Source organism: Odontesthes bonariensis, chromosome 2, assembly GCF_027942865.1.
Source record: "Odontesthes bonariensis isolate fOdoBon6 chromosome 2, fOdoBon6.hap1, whole genome shotgun sequence".
Taxonomy (NCBI): Eukaryota; Metazoa; Chordata; class Actinopteri; order Atheriniformes; family Atherinopsidae; genus Odontesthes; species Odontesthes bonariensis.
The window spans coordinates 11076412-11098916 of NC_134507.1; the positions used below are offsets into that span (position 1 = coordinate 11076412).

The 22505-nt window shown below is 40.6% G+C and overlaps 2 protein-coding genes across 2 annotated transcripts in view; both read left to right on the forward strand.

Moving 5' to 3' along the window:
- The window catches only part of tacc2 (transforming, acidic coiled-coil containing protein 2), a 47474-nt gene extending 33775 nt beyond the window's left edge, over positions 1–13699 (forward strand). Inside the window, exons 7-23 of the mRNA XM_075476963.1 lie at positions 433–539; positions 884–2306; positions 3744–3801; positions 3926–4133; positions 4503–4552; positions 4667–4776; positions 5057–5210; positions 5608–5754; positions 6104–6196; positions 6921–6980; positions 8852–8995; positions 9101–9177; positions 10530–10573; positions 11891–12051; positions 12163–12269; positions 12545–12665; positions 12755–13699. Of these exons, the coding sequence (XP_075333078.1) occupies positions 433–539; positions 884–2306; positions 3744–3801; positions 3926–4133; positions 4503–4552; positions 4667–4776; positions 5057–5210; positions 5608–5754; positions 6104–6196; positions 6921–6980; positions 8852–8995; positions 9101–9177; positions 10530–10573; positions 11891–12051; positions 12163–12269; positions 12545–12665; positions 12755–12820 (3130 nt within the window). The 3' untranslated portion in view covers positions 12821–13699. The remainder of the gene's footprint in view (positions 1–432; positions 540–883; positions 2307–3743; positions 3802–3925; positions 4134–4502; positions 4553–4666; positions 4777–5056; positions 5211–5607; positions 5755–6103; positions 6197–6920; positions 6981–8851; positions 8996–9100; positions 9178–10529; positions 10574–11890; positions 12052–12162; positions 12270–12544; positions 12666–12754) is intronic.
- Positions 13700–14937: 1238 nt separating this feature from the next.
- ly6pge (lymphocyte antigen 6 family member pge) lies at positions 14938–17905 on the forward strand. The gene is made up of 5 exons (XM_075483016.1): positions 14938–15024; positions 15066–15123; positions 15229–15312; positions 17073–17189; positions 17724–17905. Exons 1-5 carry the CDS (start codon positions 14938–14940, stop codon positions 17903–17905), a joined length of 528 nt encoding a protein of 175 aa, XP_075339131.1.
- The last annotated feature ends 4600 nt before the right edge of the window (positions 17906–22505 follow it).

Below are 22505 nucleotides of genomic sequence, written 5' to 3' on the forward strand. Positions count from 1 at the left end.
CAGTGCAAATGTTTGTGTTTTGATGGGGTAATGTGTCTCAGGCGTGTCGTTATCTGTCACTTCACTGCAGATTCACCATTTTCATTTGTGGCATTAAAGTCTACTGGAAATGAGAACAGCAAGACATATTAACCTTTAGCCTTTTTTCTTCACCAATACTCAATACTGGAAATAACAATTGTTCCTTTTATAGCAAAATACTAGCCTTGGTGACTGTGTATTATATGGTAACTATACAGTATATCATAAAATACCTACATAGTACATTGTTCTAAGGAAGAACAATGGAACAGCTTGTTTAAAATATATGTATTTTTTGTGATATGATTTTTTTCACATTGACTTCTAATATGGTAGAGTCAATACAGCTCAAGCGATATCAGTCTGATTCACAGCAACCTTTATTCATTTTGGCCTTGTCTTTTGTTCTAGGAGCTCAGACTCTGATGGTGCTTTTGAGACTCCTGAATCTACAACTCCAGTGAAGTGTGTTTCTCCCACTGAGTCACTCAGGGAGCAACTAACATCTGATGACAAAGGTACAGCAGGAGAATTACGTGTGCCATGATGTGTGCTGAGCTCTGGTAGAGGTTTAAGTGCTGTTGCTAAAAAGGATTGCTACTGGAGTTATTCTTACACCATCTAGTGGATGGAAATTGTATCTCACATCTTGCCTTTTGTAATTTTACACAACTAATGCTTGTAGGAGGCTGCTTGCTCCAGTCTTTCTCTCTATTATGGAGTTTTTATTTTTATTTTTATTTTGTTTACACCTGCATCTTATCTACAATCCATTTGAAATATACCATGATCCCAGTTTTTCTATTCAACTGTCAATTGGATTTAGCGTTCTCTGTCTTATATTCCATCTCATCTTTTACAGGTGCAAGTACATCACTGAGTGATCTTGCTTCTGACATTACTAAAGCTGATACACCTTGCCATTCAGCATTAACTTCTTTTGATGAGAACAAGCCCATTGCTGCTAGTGGTGCTTACAACATCGACATTTGCGCTGTCGAGTCGACAAGTCACACTCTGATCCGCTCCCTTAGCCTCCAGGGAGGAGAGTTAGACAACTCTGGTCTGTTGGATGGATCGGCGTCAGGAGGTTTCCGTCCACATTCTGAATCATTCAGCGTAGGCACTGAGAGTGCACCAGGGACCCTCCGCAGGCCCAAGAAAGTCCGTCCTGGGTCTGTAAAGAAGAAGCCCCTCCTCAGACAGAACTCCAACCCTGAGAGCCCGAGGCCAGCCTCAACCATCAGCACCCCAGAAATCAAGAAGCGGGCGAAGCCTCAAACTGCCAGTCCTCTGCAGGCTCAGGAGGAAACAGAAGGAGGCTCTGCAACCCCGAGCCCTAGTGGGACTCTTCGAAGAACAAGGAAGAGCTGTGTGGAAACTCCTCCTCCTCTACCTGAGGAAACCAATCATACCAGCCAAGAGGAGAGTCGTAGTGTCCCTGCCTTACCTTTGTGCCAGGAGGAGATCCCTCTACCTGCTAGTCCAACAGACAAAGACGAATCTCCAATCCCTCCTAGTGCCTCTTACAAATGGGATCCAGAGAATTTTGAGAATATCAACCCCTTTAACACCGGAGGTAGTAAAATCGCCAATTCTCCTGTTCTGGGTCGAAAAAGTCCTGTTTGCGGCCCTATTTCCTGCCCTCCCGAGAACTCCCCTGTCCCTACTGCAGAACCACATCACTCCTATCCCCCAGCTCCTCTTGAAGAAACAACTACCAATCCTGAGGAGCAAGCTATCTTACCCAAGCGTCAACCAGTAAGACTGGAGTTTGACTACTCTGAAGAAAACTGCGAGGCATCACATCAGGCTTCTCCTCCACTTAAGAAAGTGGGCAAGAAGTCCAGTGTCAAGATGCCTCTCAGGAAACCAAAGCTTGGGTTGAAAAAAGCCACCCCAGCCCAGGTGGAGCAGCTGGACAACAACTGTCCTGCAAGCCAAAATGGCAACGAGGATGAAATCGCTGTCACTAAAGCCTCTTACAACTTTGAACCTGACAAGTGGGAGGATCCAAACTTCAATCCATTTAGTTCAAAGAAAAGTATCTCCAACTCCCCCAAAATGTCCAGGCCATCATATAACTTTGATCACAACAACTATGATGACTCCGTAAATCCTTTTAAATCCACCAACAAGATGGCTGCGTCCCCTCCTAAGGCAACTTCCTCCTTTGAAATGTCATCTAATGACTATGATAATGAAAATGACAATGACAACATTGGGGACCTGGAGGACCAAAACCAGAACAAACCTTCAAAGAAAAAGAAAACTCCCATAAAATCGTAAGTTGGCATTTTATTAGCAGGGGCTCATACATTAATGGAAGTCCACGCTCCCTTAAAGCATGTGTAGGAAATCTTCATCTGTGAAGATATTAGATTAGTCTGTGTTTGTACGTGGTTTACCCGTCTGTTATGCCAGTGTCCTCTGTCTGTCTCTCTGTCACCTGTGTTTGTGTATTCTCATACATCACAGGAAGTCCAGGAGTGTGTCCTCTCTTTGTTGTTTGTTGTAAGTACAGGGACAACACAGCCATCCACCCTTTCTGACCCCTTTTTCACCTTATTTTTTATTCCATGCGACTCCTTTAAAAGCAGCATGCACCCTGTTGCCCTTCCTATTAACAGATACACCACAATCCCTTCTATCCACAATACAAATATCAACTTAAACTTTTTTGTTTTTTGTTTACACAACTTTAACTGGAGAATAGCTGCTTTCAGTTGTGTTTTAAATTCTGTCGTGTTTTTGACACAGTCCAAGTTGTGTGCCAGTTTAAAGGAACTAGAAATAGCTTAACATTACATCATAGTTTGTTCAGAAGTAGTGTGAAAAGCTTTAATATTAATAACGGAATAAGTGGATAACTATTAAAGAATGTGTTATTGAATGTTGAATGAATTTTGCTGGGACACTTAAAACATGGAGATGTGTTTACGATATTTCTAGTATTGATGCCTTGGAATTCAAAATAATTCATTTAGATAGATTAAGATAGATAAATAGATTTTTCTTTTTTTTTATCAGCACTCAGCAACTATTTAGCACCAGATTCTACTGAATAGAATCATATCAGATGGTAAATGTTCCTTTATTTTACTGAGGCTGACACAGTGCTATTCCTCCACTAAAAAAGCAAAAGTGCTCCATCTTGTGTCCATTGTCAGGTATACATTACAAACAGCATCACTGGTGGCTGAACATCATTGGTAACAACTGCAGAACATTACAGTATAAATGAAATATTATAAAAGATAGGAATTTTACAATAAATGCAAAGGGTAAAATATGGTCATTTATCCTGTAAATTATTGTGAATTGGTTGCAAGATTTTACAAACGCCAATATATTGCCGGACCAATGCAGGGAAAACTGAAGGCTTCAGATTAAATTAATACAAACCTGTCATTAACAATTATTCTCCTGTAATTTTTGTTTCACACATAAAGTATGTTAAGTATTTTTTGGTATGTTTGAAAATGTAACTGTTATATTAATCTGCCATTACTCTTCACTGTACAGTTACTAACTATAGTTTTTAACCCTCGTCACAAACATTTCACAATTCTGTTCATTTCAGCCACACACAGTGAGTAATGCTGGTGCACATGTGGAAATGTTACATACTTAGTGATAAGACAGTGAACGCTGCCTCTAATGAGTTGTGCATTGACTTGCTTGAGTGAACCCGGATCTTTATGATTGATGTTTTTTCTCAGTAATACTTTCAGAGTGAAGAGGTCACCAAAGAAATCCCCACTGTCAGATACATCACAGGTGTGTATCTAATGCTCCACACTGGTGCTTTCTCGCTTTGCTCTTCCATTTTAGTTCTTCTGTAGTTCTCCCTCTTCCGTCTAACTCTCAGCGGTATCCTTCTGCCACCTTTCTTGCTCTTCAGGATCTCACCCCTGCAGATGAGTCTCCCTCCCATCATGCACAGGATGATCACGCAACAGACGAGGAGAAGCTGGCCTCCTCCACCAATCATAAGTGGACAGCCCTGCACGATATGGACACAGATTTGAACTCTGACCAACAAGACTTCCCTCAGCCATGCGACCTTACGTCTTTTGTTAAAGAGAACAGTCTCCCTCAGGAGGCTCCAGGTGAAGCATTACTCTCTGTCTCTTTGGTGGTCCAACCACTTGTGTTCATTTAAATGCTAAGACACATCAAAGCATACCACAGGTGGGTGGGGTTCAGGGAAATGTTTGTGTAAAGCACTCCAAAGCTTTACTCTTTATTCATCATAGAGCAGCATTATTGATTTTTTCTTGTGGCGTAAGCTAAGCGTGCTGGCCCAGTTCTCTTCAGCCCTTTGACTGCCAGAGGAGCCACCTCTTCCCAGAGGCTGTTTGGCTCAACCCATCTGGGTCAGAGATGAAACAGAGCAGACAAGCCAGTGCGTAACACTGGTGGACGTGTTTCTGTTTTGTATTCTGTTACTGATAAGTTGTTTTTTCCATCTGTCATAGTTCAAGACTATGAAATTGAGTACATGGAGAAGATTGGCTCCTCGTCCCCAGTGAGTATCTCATGTCAACTCTTAATGACATTAGTACATGGATTTTTTTATGCAGTATGTGATCATCAAAATTCAAATTCTGACTGATTTTGTTCAATTTTGTGCATCTCACAGCCACTCTCTACGAAGAAGCCATCTTTGTACTTGAAGTTGGACTCAGTATCTGATAACTTAACCAAAAATACATGTGCACATGGCTCTGAACCCAGCTCCCCCTGCACAGGGTAAAACATTCTTTACTTGTTATAATCTTATTTTCTTTGTAAATCTGTGTTGTTACTTTGCAGCACAATATGATGAATTGCATGTGTATGGATTGAATTTCTACTGTGTAAGCTTTTATTGTGGGACGTGCTAACTGTAAACCTCAGTGATTTGGAATGCATAATGCGTGCACTTTAGCTGCTTCAGTAATGCATTCATTAACACTCCCATCCATCATATACAGTACATTACATGTCATGCTTCACCCAGTTCTCATAATGTTCTTCTCATACTGCACAGGAGTTTCGAGGAGATGGAGGCCCAGATAACAGCGGGTATGAAGACACCAGTGTTGAGCTCGCGGCCTGGTCCCGAGGGTTCTGCTGGGGAAAAGGGCAAGAAGAGAGAAATCCAAGCACTCAGCCGAACACATAGCACAGAGAGTGATGAACAGGTGAGCCAAGCGCCTTAATAAATGCCCCCACTCAATGGGCAGTTATCCCTTATGCTGGGAAAATGAGTTTTATTTATATGTTTACTCACCATCATGTATGGAGAATCAGCCATTTTTGATTTGTAACATTTGTACACCATGTTATTGTTTAGTCACAAGAGGGGGACAGAGTGCTGGTTTGCATATACGCTATCATAGGCTATGACTCAGCTTTGCAACATGACCCGATCAAGCCTTGTCACTGATTACAAATAGACAGTCCCCCACACTCTTTCCCCAGCTTGAGTTCAGTGAATCAGCTCCCAGTGCTGCCACTCAAACACTCAGCGCTTGCTTGCCATGCTGTCCCCTGCCCTCCTCCCCCACCCTCTTCCTACTCCTCCTGGTGCCCTTGTAGCCCCCAAGCCAGGGCCCTGTGGAGTCCCCTGCTCCAGTCCAAGCTATGCCCCTGTTAGACATGCTGTCTGAGTGTGATGACCCCCTGCAGTACCTGGAGCCTGACCTGGCTGAGACCAACCCCACTGCATTCGCCCAAAAACTACAGGTGTGTTGACTGACCACACATGATCCAATTTGATAAAGCTCATAGGTCTCGGCTGTGGTGGTCTATTTGTGGCCGTGATATGTGACTGTGTGTGTTTTTGTATGGACATCTTTTCCTTTTGTATCAACTTCCATCCTGCCATTTCATTTGTTTTTTTCAGTTATTCTTCTCCCGTTTTTGAGTCCAGTCGCTTGCTGCGTGAAATAGATGAATCATGGGTAAAATATAGGCAGCAGCAAGTGTGTGTGCTCAACTCAAGTTTCTGTATGTTTCCCTTTGCTCTCTCTCACCCTTGGGCCTCCACCCTCCTCCCTTACTCCTGAAATTTGGCCCCATGTGTGCGGCCAAGGAGGAGCTGGTGCTTGCTACCCTGAGGCTAGAGGCTCTGCAAGTAGCCAAAAGCATCTCTCAGTGCCCCTCCCTCTCCACTGTAACCCCCCAGGTACTGCGCTGAGTCAGCCTGCACCTGCTGTATGCAAGTGTGTGTTGGTGAGTGTGTTTGTAGGGGAAAATATGCATCTTGAAGGGGCAATCAGAGAAAAGCAGGTGTAAGTGAATAGGACAGGGGGCTGTGGTGTGTGCATCAGTGTGTCTCAGCCTGCCAATCCCTCCCCTTCAGCACACAGTTTTGAGTGTAACTGTGGACCCATGGCCTTTTTCAACATGGTGGCTGCATCACTGCATCCACAGTCCTGCCACCACTTGCGTCCCCTCACATGAAATCTTTAACATGGCTTAATGTGTCCAGCTCCCACCCTGACTTGCAGCAAGCTCCTCCAGGTTAATTGAAAAAAAAAAAAAAAAAAAAAAAAAAGTCTTTATCCTTGCCTTTTTTTATGCATGTTGCCTGTTCATGAGAGGCTTACATTGGCATGAATGTGACTGGGGATTTCACACAATAGACATAAAATCATTCGTAGAGGAATTATATGGCTGTAACACTTCCAAATGTAATGACGTTTTGCTATCACCACCCCAAATCCCCAATCACATTCTTGTTCTCGTAGTTTGTCCTTTTCCCAGACTAACAGCACTAATAAACAGCTGGCAGGTAGGTGTCAGCGTTCAGTTTTCACAGCGGGGTTAAACATATTTGAGATCTGGAGCAGGACAGGCACTGTTCGGTCTTCTCTCCGTCTCATGTTGTTGTTCCACACATTTTACAGTCTCGACTCAAGAAACCCAGCACTCGCCGGTGGAATATCAACGGTTCACCCTTACTTAAAGTAAGAGTAACATGATAGCCCTGTGATCTGTTCTCCTGATTGTGCGGTCCAAGTATTTGGTCTTGAACACATTGGCCATTGTTTCATAGGTTTAGTGCCTCTGGACAATGGATTTAAAGTAACAATATAGATAAGGTACTCAAATTTTATACATTGGTTAAAACTGTACAATCACTGCCCTTTAATATATAGTACTTCCCATGTTGTGCGGTGTATTAAATGACACTCTTACACTGTTTACCTACTTTGGTTGTAAATTTGATCCAACAGAGGCTGAAGATCAGCACTTCACCCTCTTGGTGCTGGACTACAGAACCATAACCACAGTCCAAATACTTACAGACTGCACAGTAGAGTTTATTTCCAGTAGATCCCAGAAGTCTGACGTCCAGATAGCATGGTATAGTTATTTTCATAAAGTTTCCTGACAACCAGAGCCCCATGTTTGTGAATTTATTCTAGTTGTGATGTCTCTGGCTATCTCCATTCATATGATACTGACTTGGGCCCCTTTCAAAAATTCACATTAAAACCAACTAAAAGCGACATTGTCTGGTGAAGTATTCTTAAAATTTGACCAACGTTCAGCAGAGCTAACTTTTTGTACATCCTTGAGGTTGCTTCCATCTAAAAGTTGAGTCTCCGTCCTTCCACATGAGAAACACGAAGGCCACCAACAGACTGCTTTATAGCACCCCACAGGGCACCTGTATTTATTTTTTCCACAAGTCTATGATTTGTCTCTTTAGTACCGCAACATTGCTAGGATTTTAAGTAACATGTGATCTTGAACTTATTAAGGGAGTCTTTTGTGCAAGGGACCATTTCTGAAAGTCATTTTTAGTACAAGTTACTCAGAGTCATACCATCAGTGTACCCCAAGTTTAAATGCATTTGCTTTATGTTCAGGGCTGAACATCTTTGAATCAGGAGGTAAGCCCTATCATTAAAAGCAAAAGAAGTTAATCGTTATCTTGATTTGACCAGTCTTTTCATACAAAAGAATAATGTCATTAGTGCTCCAGCCAGACAAAACACTTAACTCTCTCCTTTAATTAGCAGATTTGTCTCCTTGCCCTCTGTGGGCTCCTTCTGATTTCATCAAATCCTCTTGTAATCCAGCTCTATCAAGCAGGAGTAAATCCCTTTTAGGACAAAGTTTTAAGCACCGAAAAATGGTTCTTGAACATTGATTGTTTTTTACATTTTGATAAGATCTTTAATGCAATGAGTTGTCTTTTAGTATGGTCATTGGTTGCAGTGCCCTTTCGGACACATGGATATGTATGTTTTAGTATACCTCAACCCCTGGTTCACCCCACACCAGTGTTTTTGTAACTTCACAGGATTGAGTAAATGTTCTTTCAGGTTACAGTGCTATGAGGTAAGATTAGTTTATAGTGTTATAACAAGCCATAACAAGAGACTAACAATATTTCCTTGCTGGCTAGCCTGCTCCCCTGTCTTCCATCTCCTGTATATGATCAACTGCTACCCTCTTTCCCTCTGTCTTGCCTGGACCCAGTCCCATTCCAGCTACTGCAAGCAGCAGGTGATCATGACTGCTCAGCTGGGGCCAGCATCAGCCATTCATGTGGCTAATACTATGGCACTGAAGACTGTTTCATCCAATCATGTGGCAGCTGACCAAGTCTTCAGGAATATCACCAGCTTGCCTCATTTACATACTGATTTTGTTGTGTGGTACATTTTTATAAAGTTTGATGCTGCCTTGCGGTTTTGTTCAGGAATCCTGTGGAGAATGCGTGCGTGAGCCCAAGAGTGAGGTTGTCCCATTTGTAACTCTGTCTGGTTGGTAACTGGTCATGTTTCCATTTCTTTCCCTCCTCTCCTTTGGTTCCTGGAAGCAGCACAGAGACATGACATCTTCAGTAGAGAGTGCTGTGACCAAGAACTCACTGTACACAAGGACCACCTCCACCAGCTACATCGAGGCGGAGAGCCCCCACCTGCCCAGAGATCTGGACCATTCACTGGGAATTGCACGAGAGGAGGTGCCCCCCAAAATGTTTATTTTAACTCTATTAGTCATAAATGTTTTAGCTACTTCAGTTCAATATTTTCAACTTTATTAAGCAATTTTTGCCCCCCCTCCACAGATTGTTACAAAGGAGAAAGAAGTACTAGATTGGCAGAGGAAGTATGAAGACAGTCGGCAGGAAGTGGTGGAAATGAGGTAAGAAGAGATTGTTTGGATTGTTGCCGCTTTCCTCTTATTGGGCTCTTGTGGCACAGGTGTTACATCCACAGCATGGATGTGAAACCAGTGTTCCTGTTAAATGGAAGTGTGTCATAATGCTTGGTTTTTATCAGTCTCCACCTGTTTTCCCTTTTTCTTTCAATTGGTTTATGTTACTTAAACTGTCAAACAAAGTCATGTTTAAACACAGAGTGGAGAGTTAGTCCAAGGAGTCCATCTGAGTCGGGCTGTCTGAACGAGCGTTAGTGGGAGAGAATGGAGGGATAGATTTGGCTGTTCTGCCATGTGATTTTACACTCAAATGTTAATTGAGACAATGAGTTATTGGCTTTAAACTGCTTTCATTTGGTCTATACACAAGAACTGACAAACTGATTCTAACATAAAAACTGCAATTAACTGAGAAGATCCTCAAATGAATTTCATCAAATGGCTCCAAACTGGGACTCAGGAAAATAGAGACAAGCAGAGCTGAAAATGATTCTCTGTCAGCAGGTGGTGGGAATGAGAGCAGCTGGCTCAGTTAGTGTGGATAAGACGGGGCTTACCTCATTTGACTGATTGCGGTCTGGATAAGGAGGGGCTAAGAGGCTAAGTGGGATGCAGGGCTAATCAATCTTCTTACCTACCTGCTTTTACCAAACAAAGCTTCCTACAGGCCTCCATTGCACTTAAGGACAGAGTCAGGGGAAACTTCTGGTAGCACAACATAAAGTTTAAAAAACATTTTTTTGTTAATCATTTCCCCAAGTTCTGATACAATAGTTTTACCGTTGCTCACCTGGAAGAGGTTGTGCACCACGTCCTCACCGCAGTCTCAGCCTCTGTCAACTAAATGCTAAAAGAAATTAAGATGTTTCCGGAATTTATTTTCGCATTTATTAGAATGAGATAAAAGCAAATGCCTCACAACCTCAAAAGCAATATTGTAAAGGCAAGTGAGCCAAAATTTCTGAAAATGATGTGAGACGCATCATTTTCACACTCTGATTCCACATTTTGGCATAGTTTTGGTTAGATAGATATGACATGGTGAGAGAGAGAGATATATATATATATATATTGTGTTTTTGTTCATCTGAGGTGGTAGTTACCAAATTTTAAGACCTCATAAGAATCTGATGACTTTTTTTAAACCATAGAATTTAAAGAGCGTGCACTTTCTTTTCACTTGTCTGTATTTGTTTTTATGAAATAAGATAAATAACTTAATAGCTACATGGCTGATAGTAAGATCTTTGTTCTCCAGAAGAGATACATTTGTGAACTGTATAAAATGTTATGTTTTAGAAATGTACACATTTAATTCTTTCATTTCTCATCCATAGGAGAATTGTTGCTGAGTATGAGAGGACAATTGCTCAGATGATAGGTGAGTTCAGTGTTAGTTTTTTTAGTTCACTACATGATATAAACTTAAGCTAACGATTGTTGCTCCTCAACCTCTGCCTCTTCACTTTGCACTTCATTATACGGAGTATGATTTTTTTATTTTTTTTTGTAAGCCCCTAAACATTTTCACTGATTCAAAATAGTTGAATATCCTTTATCCCATGCAAAAAGCCAGCTTTGCTATGTTTGCTGTCAAAACTGTTTGACATTAATCGAATTCTGATGTCAGTGCAGAGAAAGGCTCTCACCTTTGCCCACTTGAGGCCAATCTCTCTGGATTAAATATCACAATGCACTCACTTTGCATTATCCCTGCTCTCACTTACATTCTCTAGACATCCCTGAAGATTTATTTATTTATTTTTGCTGCAATCTAATTTCATTTCTCGCCCCCCTCAAAGCGCTACCACTAAAGGGAGCAATCTGCCTCTGCTCATGTCTAACACTTGGCTTTCTCACATGTCTCGACCCTCCCAGCTTGATTTAACACACTCCCTTTTTTTCTGTTCTGCTCCCATTGTTGCCCCTTTCTATTTGATAACCCTGACAGGCATGCCAGGTGAGTAACGCGGGATTGTCCTTCGCTTGTTTGTGTCAGCTCTCATGTCTCCATCCGTCCGTCAGAGAGGGGAGCAGATGTGCTCGCTTTCTTCACCTCATCCAGTGACTTTCATTTGTCTGTTTTGTTGCATTTCAACCTGTTGTCTGACTTTTTCTTTTGAGACTAAAAGGACAGAATTCTTTTACGTTTAAATGGACCTCTAAGTTGTTCTTGTTAAATACATTATTATAGAGATTTGACACACACATATACACACACTGGAGACCTGTATGTGAATATCTTATATTAGCCAGCAGCTGAAGATTGTTGCTTAAGCCACTCAAGCAGCTTTTTTAGTTCAGCAGGTAGGTTGTTTAAGTTAGTAACAGGAAAGGGAAAGCTGGGAGTGGGCTGAAATAATGCTGTCAGGAAGCCACTCAAAGCAAACCAGCAACCAGTTCTACTTCTATGAAATGTAGCCCTCTTGCTCTGATTTCCTCACTGTTCAGTGTTTTTTTTCTGTGTTTTGTTTTCTTTTGCATGCCGATTTAACACAAATACTTTCTCTATAGCATAGTAGAAAATGTTAAATCATACGTACTCACAAACCCATTCTTAATTTACTGTCAAAACAACTGTCAAAGTTTTTATATGCTCATTTTTCTGTTGGTGTAGGAATTTAAGCAGTGCGTGTCCATTGCGACAGCTTCTTTAGTGGATAGTCTGATGACCTACAATATATTTGTGTGTGAACAGAAGATGACCAGAAAGAGAAGTCTCTCTCACACCACACCATCCAGCAGTTGATCATGGAGAAGGAACAGGCCTTGTCTGACCTTAACTCAGTGGAAAAGTCTCTAGCTGACCTCTTTCGTCGTTACGAGAAGATGAAAGATGTGCTGGAGGGCTTTCGCAAGGTAACGCCGAAATTATTAACAGTCAATCTGTATGTTTTCAGTGTGAGGGGCCTCATCTCAGTCACTTCTAATTTAGCAGATGATGATTGAAATGTTTCTCACTCGTATCAGAATGAAGAGGTATTGAAGAAATGCGCTCAGGAGTATCTGTCCAGGGTGCGCAAGGAGGAGCAGAGGTATCAAGCCCTTAAGATCCATGCAGAGGAGAAACTGGACAGGTAAGTCTGTACATTTTTGTCATTATATCATCTTTATTCCACATCTGACAACACCATAACACACCATAATATTGCCCAGCTCGAATAATTTTGGAAATAGGCCAATGTAATCATCTATCTCTGTATGTTAAATCATAAATGTCAGTTATGTTTAATCTACTAAGAGGTTTCTTATAGTTAGATTCTGGTTTAGTTTTACAGGATCTAGATTTTGCAATGCTGGCATATGTGAGATGTGACTTTATTTTCATACTGTTGCTTGTGTGTGTCTCCAGGGCCAATTCAGAGATGTCTCAGGTTCGAGTCAAGTCCAAGCAGGAACAAGCCGCCTACCAGGCCAGTCTGAGGAAGGAGCAGATGAAGGTGGACTCTCTGGAGCGCACTTTGGAGCAAAAGGTCAGCAGTGGAATGTAGAAAGATATGAAAACAGGAGATATCTATTTACATCCAGTGATGGAATCTGATTTTTAGCAACTGTTTTACAGAACAAAGAGATCGAGGAATTGACGAAGATCTGTGATGAGCTAATCGCCAAGATGGGGAGGAGTTAGCGGCCAAACCCAAACCAAATCCCACAGAAAACTCAAGCGGTTCAAAAAAGAAGGGGATCACTCCTCCAAGAAATCATGGACATCTAAGGCCAAAGAGGTCTTGGGGTTCTTAACCTCCTACTGACTCTGTGTGTACAGGATTCACAAGAATGACTTCCTCCTAATTACTCTGTACATTTTTGATGTGTCAGTGTATTGTACTGTATCAGGGGTCTGGTTTAAAGTTTTAGAAAATCTATCATATCACCAATGAGTGTGTCTGTGTGAGAGTGTGCGTGTGTGGTAATGAGAAAGTGCAAGTGTTGTTTGTGGGTTAAATGATGTATTATGACGTTGCCATGACAGCCACTGAGGGAGACGACTGTTTACCCACTCCTGTTATTGTCTCCTCTTGATGCAAGACAAAGATAGACATGGACAAAGAATACCAGATGTTTAGATTTATTCAGAAAAATGTTGATACACTTCTAACAGAACACAAACTGTCACAATAGCTTCTTGCATGTGAGAGAGAAAGAAAACCTTGTAATGTTGATGTTTGTATATACTGTAGCAAATTCCAAGTATGAAAAATACTCATGTGCATTTTTGATATAGTTATTCTGTCATCCTCACCCTGCTGCCCTCATGTAACCATGTAGATATTTGTCATACTTGTCATAGCTTTTTTGATGAAACTGTGGAACTTTATTTTTCGGATTTTTATTTTGATATCAAGCAAACTAATCATGACTGTGTTCAGTTGTGACCAGGAGTAATTTAATTTTGGATGAATATGTCCTAGTCCTGCAATGGTTTTTTGTCACACTGAAGAATGACTTCTCTGCACAGCTACTGTACACCATCAGCTTACAAAGTGCAATAAAAGATGGCAATACACCTTGAGGTTCACGCTGTTTTTTCTCTCTCAACAAAATATGTTTTTGCAGTAAATATTTGATGGTCACATGAGCTACTGCAAATCAACAATCTCATGGCTGTTTTTTTTTTTTTGCATTGTTGTTAACTGGAGTTTAATCATACTGAAATGAATCAAAAATCACAAATGTGAAGGTGAACATCTGACAGCATCCTGGCATTCCAGTCATTGCCTGGGGATACTGAGGCAAAGCTGATCTTGCAGGTATTTAATGATGCAATAATGCTTTTCAGACTGTTGGTGATTTTATTGCCTCGTTTCTGCCTACTTTAGAGTTTGATCCTTTATTTTATTGAAGACACAAGCAAAAAAGAAATCATTTTCAGCGTCTTCACTGATCAACTTCATTCTATCTGGAAAATACAACAAAATCTGGAATTCGATGCCAGCAACACATTAGGAAAAAAAATAAATAAATAGAAAAATTGGGTGGGAGGCAAAGAAACTGAAATGTTGATAAAATATACAACACAGTCCTGGAGATTCACAGAATAAGATGATACTGTCCCAGTCCTGAGGGTGTCAAGATTGGATATAAAAGTTGTTTCAACCAAAGGTTTAGTCTTCCCAAGGGTCATAGGTTACAATTTTATTCTAAACATGCAGGGAGTCTAGGAAAAGCTGCGTGACCTTTGAGCCTTTGAGCGGTAGTGCATGAGTCACGCCACTGTGATTGTTACAGCCATATGGGCTCAGAAGACTTGATATTGATTCTCTGTCACTCAGATTGGTCTCAGTTTGAATATGCACGTAGTAAATAACCAGAACAAGTCTCAATATCAAGTTCAGTATAAGTAAAAAAAAACTTTGCCTACGTCAAAGAACCTAATCTGGACACAATGACTAGTGCTGTTGAAGGAGGTTTCTTATTTGACAGTGCTGTGGATGATGCATCATAAGAAAAGATGGGTAATTAAAGCTTTAGACGATTAAAGGGTTAAACAGTTTTTCCACCAATACAAAAATACGGTATCCTGTGTACTAACACTGTAATTAAACACACTGGAGATAATTAACTGAACTTCTTGGGGCGCATGTGTATAATCTTTGATCTCCATACTGACTTCATCTTTACAAATGTTCTTTGATATCAAGTGAACACCTGAAGAATGATGGCATGTCACATCTTTGGTGAATTAATATGGGTGGGAGGAAGCTGTCAGTCAAAGTTGTTGGTGATCTTTCCTGGTGTATCAGAATGATACAAACAAATGTAGATGGTACCAAGAAAGGGACGTGCCAGACTCAAGATGGGTGTGGCTACAGCAATGTCGTGATGTCAAAGGTTTAGGATTATCCTAGTGTGCGTGTCTTTTGCCTATACAGGCTGATGAAGCAACCATTGTCACTCAGGACAGTGTAAAGGGCCCCACTGGAGGGGCTGGTAATCTCCTGGTCAGTGCACAAGTGGATGTTAGCTTGTTTGATAGCCTAGATTAAGCTCAGGGGACTTAAGGAGCAAACAACCTGCTTTTCATTGTTTTATCAGGAGGAGCGAGGACCATCAGCACCATGAGAGCTGTCCAATACTGTCTGCTGCTCCTGCTTTTTGTGGTCTTCATGGCATCTAACTGTAAGAACTTGATTTTCTATTTCCATTACCCATTTTTTTTTATCCTATCTTAACGGTTTTCTTTAATAAGATCAGTGCTAAACCCCCCAGTCCACCTGTCATGTGTCTGGTGTCTCCTTTTAAGCACTCCTCTACCTTTTCATTGCTGTTTTTTTGGTATATATGTCTCTACTGAGTAGACGATCGACTCAGTTGTTTGACAACAGTGGAGAAAAATGTTGAACAGAAAAATGTAGCAGTGGTCTTTTCTGTATTGATTCTAAAGAGTTTTGCTTCCCTTCAGTCCATCATCCTCCACTGTAACTAGCAAATACTCCCAACAGCTAATCCCTTAATAGGCCTGGAGGCTAAGATTTATAGCATATGCGAGAGCCACTGTGCTGTTGGGATATATTGGGGTCATCTGCAAGCTGCATGAGGCCTCTATGTCAACACACAGATGAGAACATAAAAAGAAAAGAAAAGAGACCAACTTCAAAAGTTAATTTTTTTCTGTTGGTGATTTTGTAGGTTTACTGTTAAGGTTGTGGTTTTATCAGTTGAGGATTTCAAAGTCTGATTTGATACTCATCTATCATTGCTGGTTTGATTTGTAAATGTCATCCCTCTGGTCTACACCTATACAGAAACAAAGCTTTGTGTGTCTGATGGACATTTAGGGAAGTCACTTTGATGACCAGTGCAAGAGATGTCCCGCAGCAAAGAATGTTTGAAGGTTTTGGTGACTTCAGCTCTGATCCTCTTAGGAAGCTGCTTTCAAGGCTGCTTGTCTAGAATTTGGAGAAGGAATGGAAGAATTTAAAGAGAACCGTTTAAATCTAAAGTATTTTAAAGGTCAGTTATTCCTCAAATAACTGCTTCTTCCACGGTAGAGCTTAAGAAAGACATTTCTGTGCTGAACTGGGGACCTGAGGCATTAGCTAAAGTTTAAAAAGATCTTTATTTAAACACACAGACTTCAGTGTAACTCTCTGATTAATATGGGAAGATCTGCAGGAAGGAAGGGTTTAATTAGCGCTCCCTTCTCACTTCAGTCTCACTCTGTCAGTGAAACAGCATCACACATAGCAAATTTACAAGGCTTGCACATGCATTCTTATCAAATACAATCTGTGTAAATAAAGGATGAAGCTATCAGGAGTTCGGGACCATCTAGCTCTTCCACACTCACTCATCTGCTCATGCTCCACAGCTGGAGCGTTGACGCAAGCGCTTGTTTCCTCCGGGCTTTACTGGTTCTGGGCCAGGCCCTCATGGACTATACATTATCTTAACTAAAGTTTTCGATGAATTTTTCCTAAAAAGAGACAGAGCTAGCATGAGTAGAATAAACATTACTTTTACAAACCGGCTGGCTGTCCAACTTCAACAGCCTCCATCAAGTCAAGCAATAACTTCATGCTCAGTCTATGATTAAATTAGCAATGTTAGGCCTGTTTTAAAACAGTACTGTTTAGTTTCCCCTTAAATGAGTCTCTGTTGTTTCTGTATGGTAGCGTATTGTGAGCTCATATGTTGTGAGCCCATATTAGAATTCTTAAATTTTATATGAGTTTCAGTTATTTATTCATAAAGCCCTTTTTCTGCATTGTGCTTGTTTTATAAATGAGACATATAAAACATATTCCTTCAGTCATCCACCAAGAGACACTGATTCCAAGATCATTTTATGAATTCCTTGATTGAATGAAATGCTTTTGTCAGTGTATAAACATGTGCTGCAGCATTTCTTTTGAAATATTGTTTTCTGTCTTATACAGGTGAGGCTTTGAAGTGTTACACCTGTATGGGCTCCAATAATGATGACTGCAACCGACAAGGCTCCAAATCTTGTCCCAGTTATTCTGATGCCTGTGCTGTAGTGGTGGGCCATGACAGTGAGTCCAGCAGAGACAGTGCTGTGGTTTTCTTCTTCACTTTATCTGCTAACTTTCTTCTTACTTTTTTTGTTTCTGCGATACATAAAAGATTTTTCTGATGTATCAGATTGTGTGCGCATTTGTGTGTGTGTGTGTGAGACAGTTTATTGTCTGGAGAAACATCTCAGTCCAGAGGGGGTCCTAGGTTTTTCAGGGAATGAAGAGCCCTGCGCTCCTGCTTGACAAATATCTTTAATTAGGACACCATGTGTTCCAGGCAGCATAACAGATTTACCAAATTCCTGCTAGTTGTTCATTTTGTAGCTTAGTTTTTTTGCTTTTTTTTTATTCAGTGTGTTTGACTTAGAGTTTGAATAAATTAATGAAAGAGGACTGGTCTCTACTGAAGCCTCTAAGGGGAAGTAAAATGCTTAACGGCTGTGCTTAAACCTACAACAAGAAAAAGTGAGCAAGGAGTCAGTTTTGATATCGGTTGGTCCAGCAGAACAGTAACTAAATGGATGTAACTGACATGTATTTCTGTCCGGCTAGGTGGCGTGATGAAGTCATGTTCCTACAAGTCTTTCTGCAGCCAGGCCAACAGCCAGGGCTACAGAGCACCAGGTGTCAAAGTTCACTGCTGTTACAGTGATGGCTGCAATGTAACAAGCTTCGCCTCCCGGCTGCCTGGACTCAACTATTTGCTGCTGTTTCTTCTGCTGTTGTTGCACTGATTTTTCCAGACACAGGACTCAGCTTTATCAGGCCAACGGATATCCATCAGCCACACAAATGCCAACTTCTATGCCAAATAAACCTACCTCTTTTAACACTACATGCTATCCTACATACTACCACCCCACACTACTTTGTTTTATCTATCTGTGCACAAACCTAGATATCAAGGAGTTGCTACACAGAATACAGCTTGACATTTTAGGTGTAACTTTGTTGATTGTACTGTATGTACAATCCTATATTGGATTGAATCCATCAAGAAGTACTCTCGTGGATGCATCTTTCAATGGATTTCTCTAAGCCATTAAGTAGAATATCCAAGGGAAAGTCCTGGACTAACAGGCGGAAATGCTTTATTATTTTCCTTGATGCATTTCAGAGGAAAAGATGCCGTTTTAGTATCTCAGCTTCCCCATTCTGGTTCCATGCCCATCACACAATTTGGATAAACTAGATGATCTTTTTTAGGTTTTACAAAGCAAGCTTTAAGATATGTATTCCCACACATATACACTTAAGGATTTCAGCACAGCTCATGTTGCAGTAGGTTTTTCTGTGGCTAAGAATGGCAAGAGTGGGCTCAGTTGGCTCAGCCTCCTACCTGTCAATCACCTTGCTGAAATGTGTGTGCGACGTCTTTAGGAAGGCAGTGAGGAAATGCTTCTTATGCACTGCGAATCCATATGATTGTTTTACATGCCCGTGGTCATGTGTATTACTATGCTGAGGTTAATCTTCTGTGTCTGAAGTCACTGAAAGAACGACTTACCTTATAAACAGTCTGAGCACATCTCACTGCAGGATGTCCCATAGGACGAAGCAGTATGAAAATAATCAGTGAATTACATTCACAAAGCATTGTGAGGAGTGAGTGCACGTCGTTTGTTGTGCAATTTTGACAGCAGTTTCTAATTACAGGAATTCATATTGTGATGTGCATTATTTACATAACATGCCGTTATTTGTGTCTTCATACAATTTTGTTCTATCATCCAATTTGAATGTGAAAGTGAGAAGGGAAATTATAATGTATGACAAAAGGTCATTGCTTAACCAAAGGTGAGTAGAATAGTCAATGCATACATTCCTTAACTTGTTATATGTGCATTTCTTACTTGTTGTATGATGTAGGGTTAATTTTGCATAAAATTTGTAATCATTCTAAGGAATTCTGAGGATGCCTATTTTCTCTGACACGTATATACTATATTACAAGAAAATTTGTTCCAATACTTAGTGGCAAAATTGAACTACTGTTGTCTGTAAAGCTTTATCATGATCTTATGTAAATACATCTGATATTAAAGTCCATTTCTGAAAGCTGTGACTGTTTCTACTGATTTCTATGTAGTTATCAGCACTGAGATCAAGAGCATTTAATCTGATTCCATTGGCAAATTTTATTCTTTTCAAAAATAAACCAGGTTAAGATTAATTAACTTCACCTGTGTGCTTAGTCTGGCTACTTATAAGTGTTAAACTTGAGCAAAAGCCCCTAGAAGACAAAACCATAGCAGCATCAAAGTGTATTAAAGTGTTTATAAGGCAACATGTAACCCAAGTTAACTAATTACAATGGCTCAATGTTACGATTTTCAAAAGGGTTGTATCAAAGAACCAGTCCAAAGTTTCAGCACACCTCCCTATTAATTTTGAAAGAGGAAGGGTGTGCAGGCTTTTGAAGGGTAATGCTAAATAATAAGAGTACCAAACAACATGATTATCAACAATTTTCTAAATGAAAACAAAAGGTTGGGCCTTAATAACAAGTTAATCTAATTTTGTGTGACTCAGTTATAATTCAATTCAATTCATTTTTATTTATATAGTGCCAAATACAACAAATGTCATCTCAAGGCACTTAAATAATAAAGTCCAATTCAAGCCAATAGGAATTCAAAGTTGGAGGATTTGAATTACCTTAATGCATTACTTTTGAGCGCTGGCATTGTGTGAATACGATGTAACGTTTGCATTTGTAGATCTCACAGCCTCCACTGTGAGGCAGTCTAGCTTCACTTGTGACTTCAACCAACATATATCATCAAATTAACAAGACGGTAGCAATTGGTATTGACAAACCATTCCTTGTGGCACTGCAGAGATTGTCTTGAGTCAATAGTGATAATAATTGAACACAGGTTTATTGCTGTCTGCTCAGGTTTGTTCTCTATTTACTGTAAAAATGTGGAAATGTTTTCTTTCTTCTTCTTTTTTTTTTGCTTTTCAGGACTCTCTCTTTGTGTTCCGTCCTTGCTTGTGATGTTCTGCCGCTCTCTCCTTTGACAGGCAGGTGTGAGAGTGTGAGCACATTGCCCTGGAGAGGGATAGACACTGACCCCAAACCGTGAGTTCCCAGACATGTTCATAGCTTCCCAAACGACCAAAAGTCCAGCCGAGTGTCAGCCCTCATCAGTTTTATTTGAAGATTCTCTTCCATTTTCCCTTTAATTTGGATTGGAGGTGAAGATTTCCTTCAGTTGAAGGGCTGATGGAGGTTCAGTGAGTAAAAGTGTTGGTGCAGGTGTCTTAAGTTCTTTTTTGGCTCAAGCTTCAACTCATTATTCACTTTCAAGTTGGACTGTATTTGCAGCTGCTCTGTTTCTTTTTTCAGTTTCCTCCACTTCATGGCTGTTGCTATAAGGTCACCAGCACTTTTCAACAACAGTAATATGAGAGGACAGAGTCTCAGATTTGATGAAGGATTTGAAGGTGCAATCATGGCAAAAGCCCCTGCAAAGGTGGAGCATCTCTGGGCAATAGCACCGGTGACCATTCCCCACATGTGCGCCATCTGAGCTAAAACTGAAGGTCATTGCCATAGCAACTTTGCTGTTTAAATTGGAGTATGTTTAATCCCAATCCTCTGGCACCTGAAGACATTATCACTGCAAATCCTACTGTGAATCATCAAAAGGATGAGCCAGCTGCCCTTTAAGGGAGGCTGTGCCAAAGAAACAAGGCTGTAGAAAAGTCGCATTTACAGTAGAGTGATTCCTAAAATAAACCAGACGGTTTTTACTCCTTGAGAATGCCACTGAATGTCCTGAACACTGACATATTCGTGACTGTTTTCTTTGTGGGTTTGTGTGTTTTGCTGATATCAGATGGGATTTATCTTTTAGTGAACGTTTTTAAATTAGGCTATGCCCAAGAAAGATTGATGTCCCCGTGGAAAACTCAACTGCTGTCAGTAGAATTCGCGATTTCCATGTTCTAGTGTGAAATTGTCTTGTGTGACCTTCATTGTCTCGTTCCTTTAACATCTATTTTTCCTACTCCCCGATTGCATGATTTGTTTGTAATTGCACCTGGCTGCAGCAGAACTGATTATTTTTTTAGCCACTAGTATTGGCAGTTTTGTTTCTCTGTAAGAATAGCTTTTTTCTTATGCTCAAGTAGCTTCTGCATGAATTAGGTTGATGATATCAGGCAGATTGTCTGGCTGGAGTCTGTTCCCAAACAATGAAATGAACTTATGAACCATTAGTGGAATCCAGGTCCTGCCCACTAGAGCCAACCTGTTAATCTAGGACAGTCCACCCCCCACCCCCTGTAGTGAAAGAGCAGTTTTCAGTTGTTTCAGGAAGAGCCAAACTGTCTTGGCAACACTGAATTTTGGATGCAGGCCCTGAAAAATTAACATTAGTGTGGAGAAAAAAACAACAACATGTCAGCAGTCTACCTTTAAATCATTAATAAGTTGCTCTCACTCAAGTAAGAGCCAGTATAACTAACTTAAATGACGTGATGACCGATTGCTGAAAAAAATAATTAGAATAATAAATAAAAGGAAAAATACACACACACACACACACACACACACACACACACACACACAGACACATATCCAAGATAAAAGAATAGACACAGCTCAACATGAAATGCTTGTGCCACTGTGGGGAGGGAACAAAAGGACTTGAGGGGAATGAGAGCGTGTTAGACGATTGCTATGTTTACAAGTTCCTGGGTCCTGGCTGGTCGGCCTAGGTTCACCAAACGGTCACCGGTTTTGAGGTCTCCGGGTCTATGGTTTTTTTGAAAATAATCTGTGAAGCAGAATTAAAGTGATCTACCTCACTACCTCTGGACAGAGGGCCATAAGAGTTTTTAGTGTTTGAAAAAGGGTAGAAGAGAAATAAAGAGACTCATGTAAAAAGACATTTTTGCACCATTTATTTTTGACACAGGATGTGTATTTTAGGTATCACCCACAGGATGAGCTAAAGGAGTAGGATTATATAGAGATATCTTTTATGTAGAATTACTACAGCTGCTAAATTCCTGAATTTTCCTAGGAATAAAATCTGCGTCTCCATAAACAAATAAAACAGATACACAACACACATGTATGATAGGTTCTTATAAAAAAAAAATATCAGTCAGTTGTGTCATGAATAACCATGGAGCAGGTGTTTGACATGCTGGATGTGTGCATAGGGAAAGGGCAACAAAATACAAGAGAGGAAAGCAGACCTTTGAGCCAAAACCATATCACATCAGTAACCGCTGCGCCCCAGGGTGAGGGCAGGCTCAGTCAGCCGTACCATCCAACTTGGATAATTAGTTTTGGAAAGAAATATCAACTGATATAAT

Bases quoted from the DNA above. Each gene is read 5' to 3' on its own strand.
- ly6pge (XM_075483016.1), top strand. From the start codon at position 14,938: ATGATACAAACAAATGTAGATGGTACCAAGAAAGGGACGTGCCAGACT. The intron at 15,025-15,065 runs GTTTAGGATTAT...TTGCCTATACAG, and splicing joins GCAATGTCGTGATGTCAAAG to GCTGATGAAGCAACCATTGT. The intron at 17,190-17,723 runs GTGAGTCCAGCA...CTGTCCGGCTAG, and splicing joins TGTAGTGGTGGGCCATGACA to GTGGCGTGATGAAGTCATGT.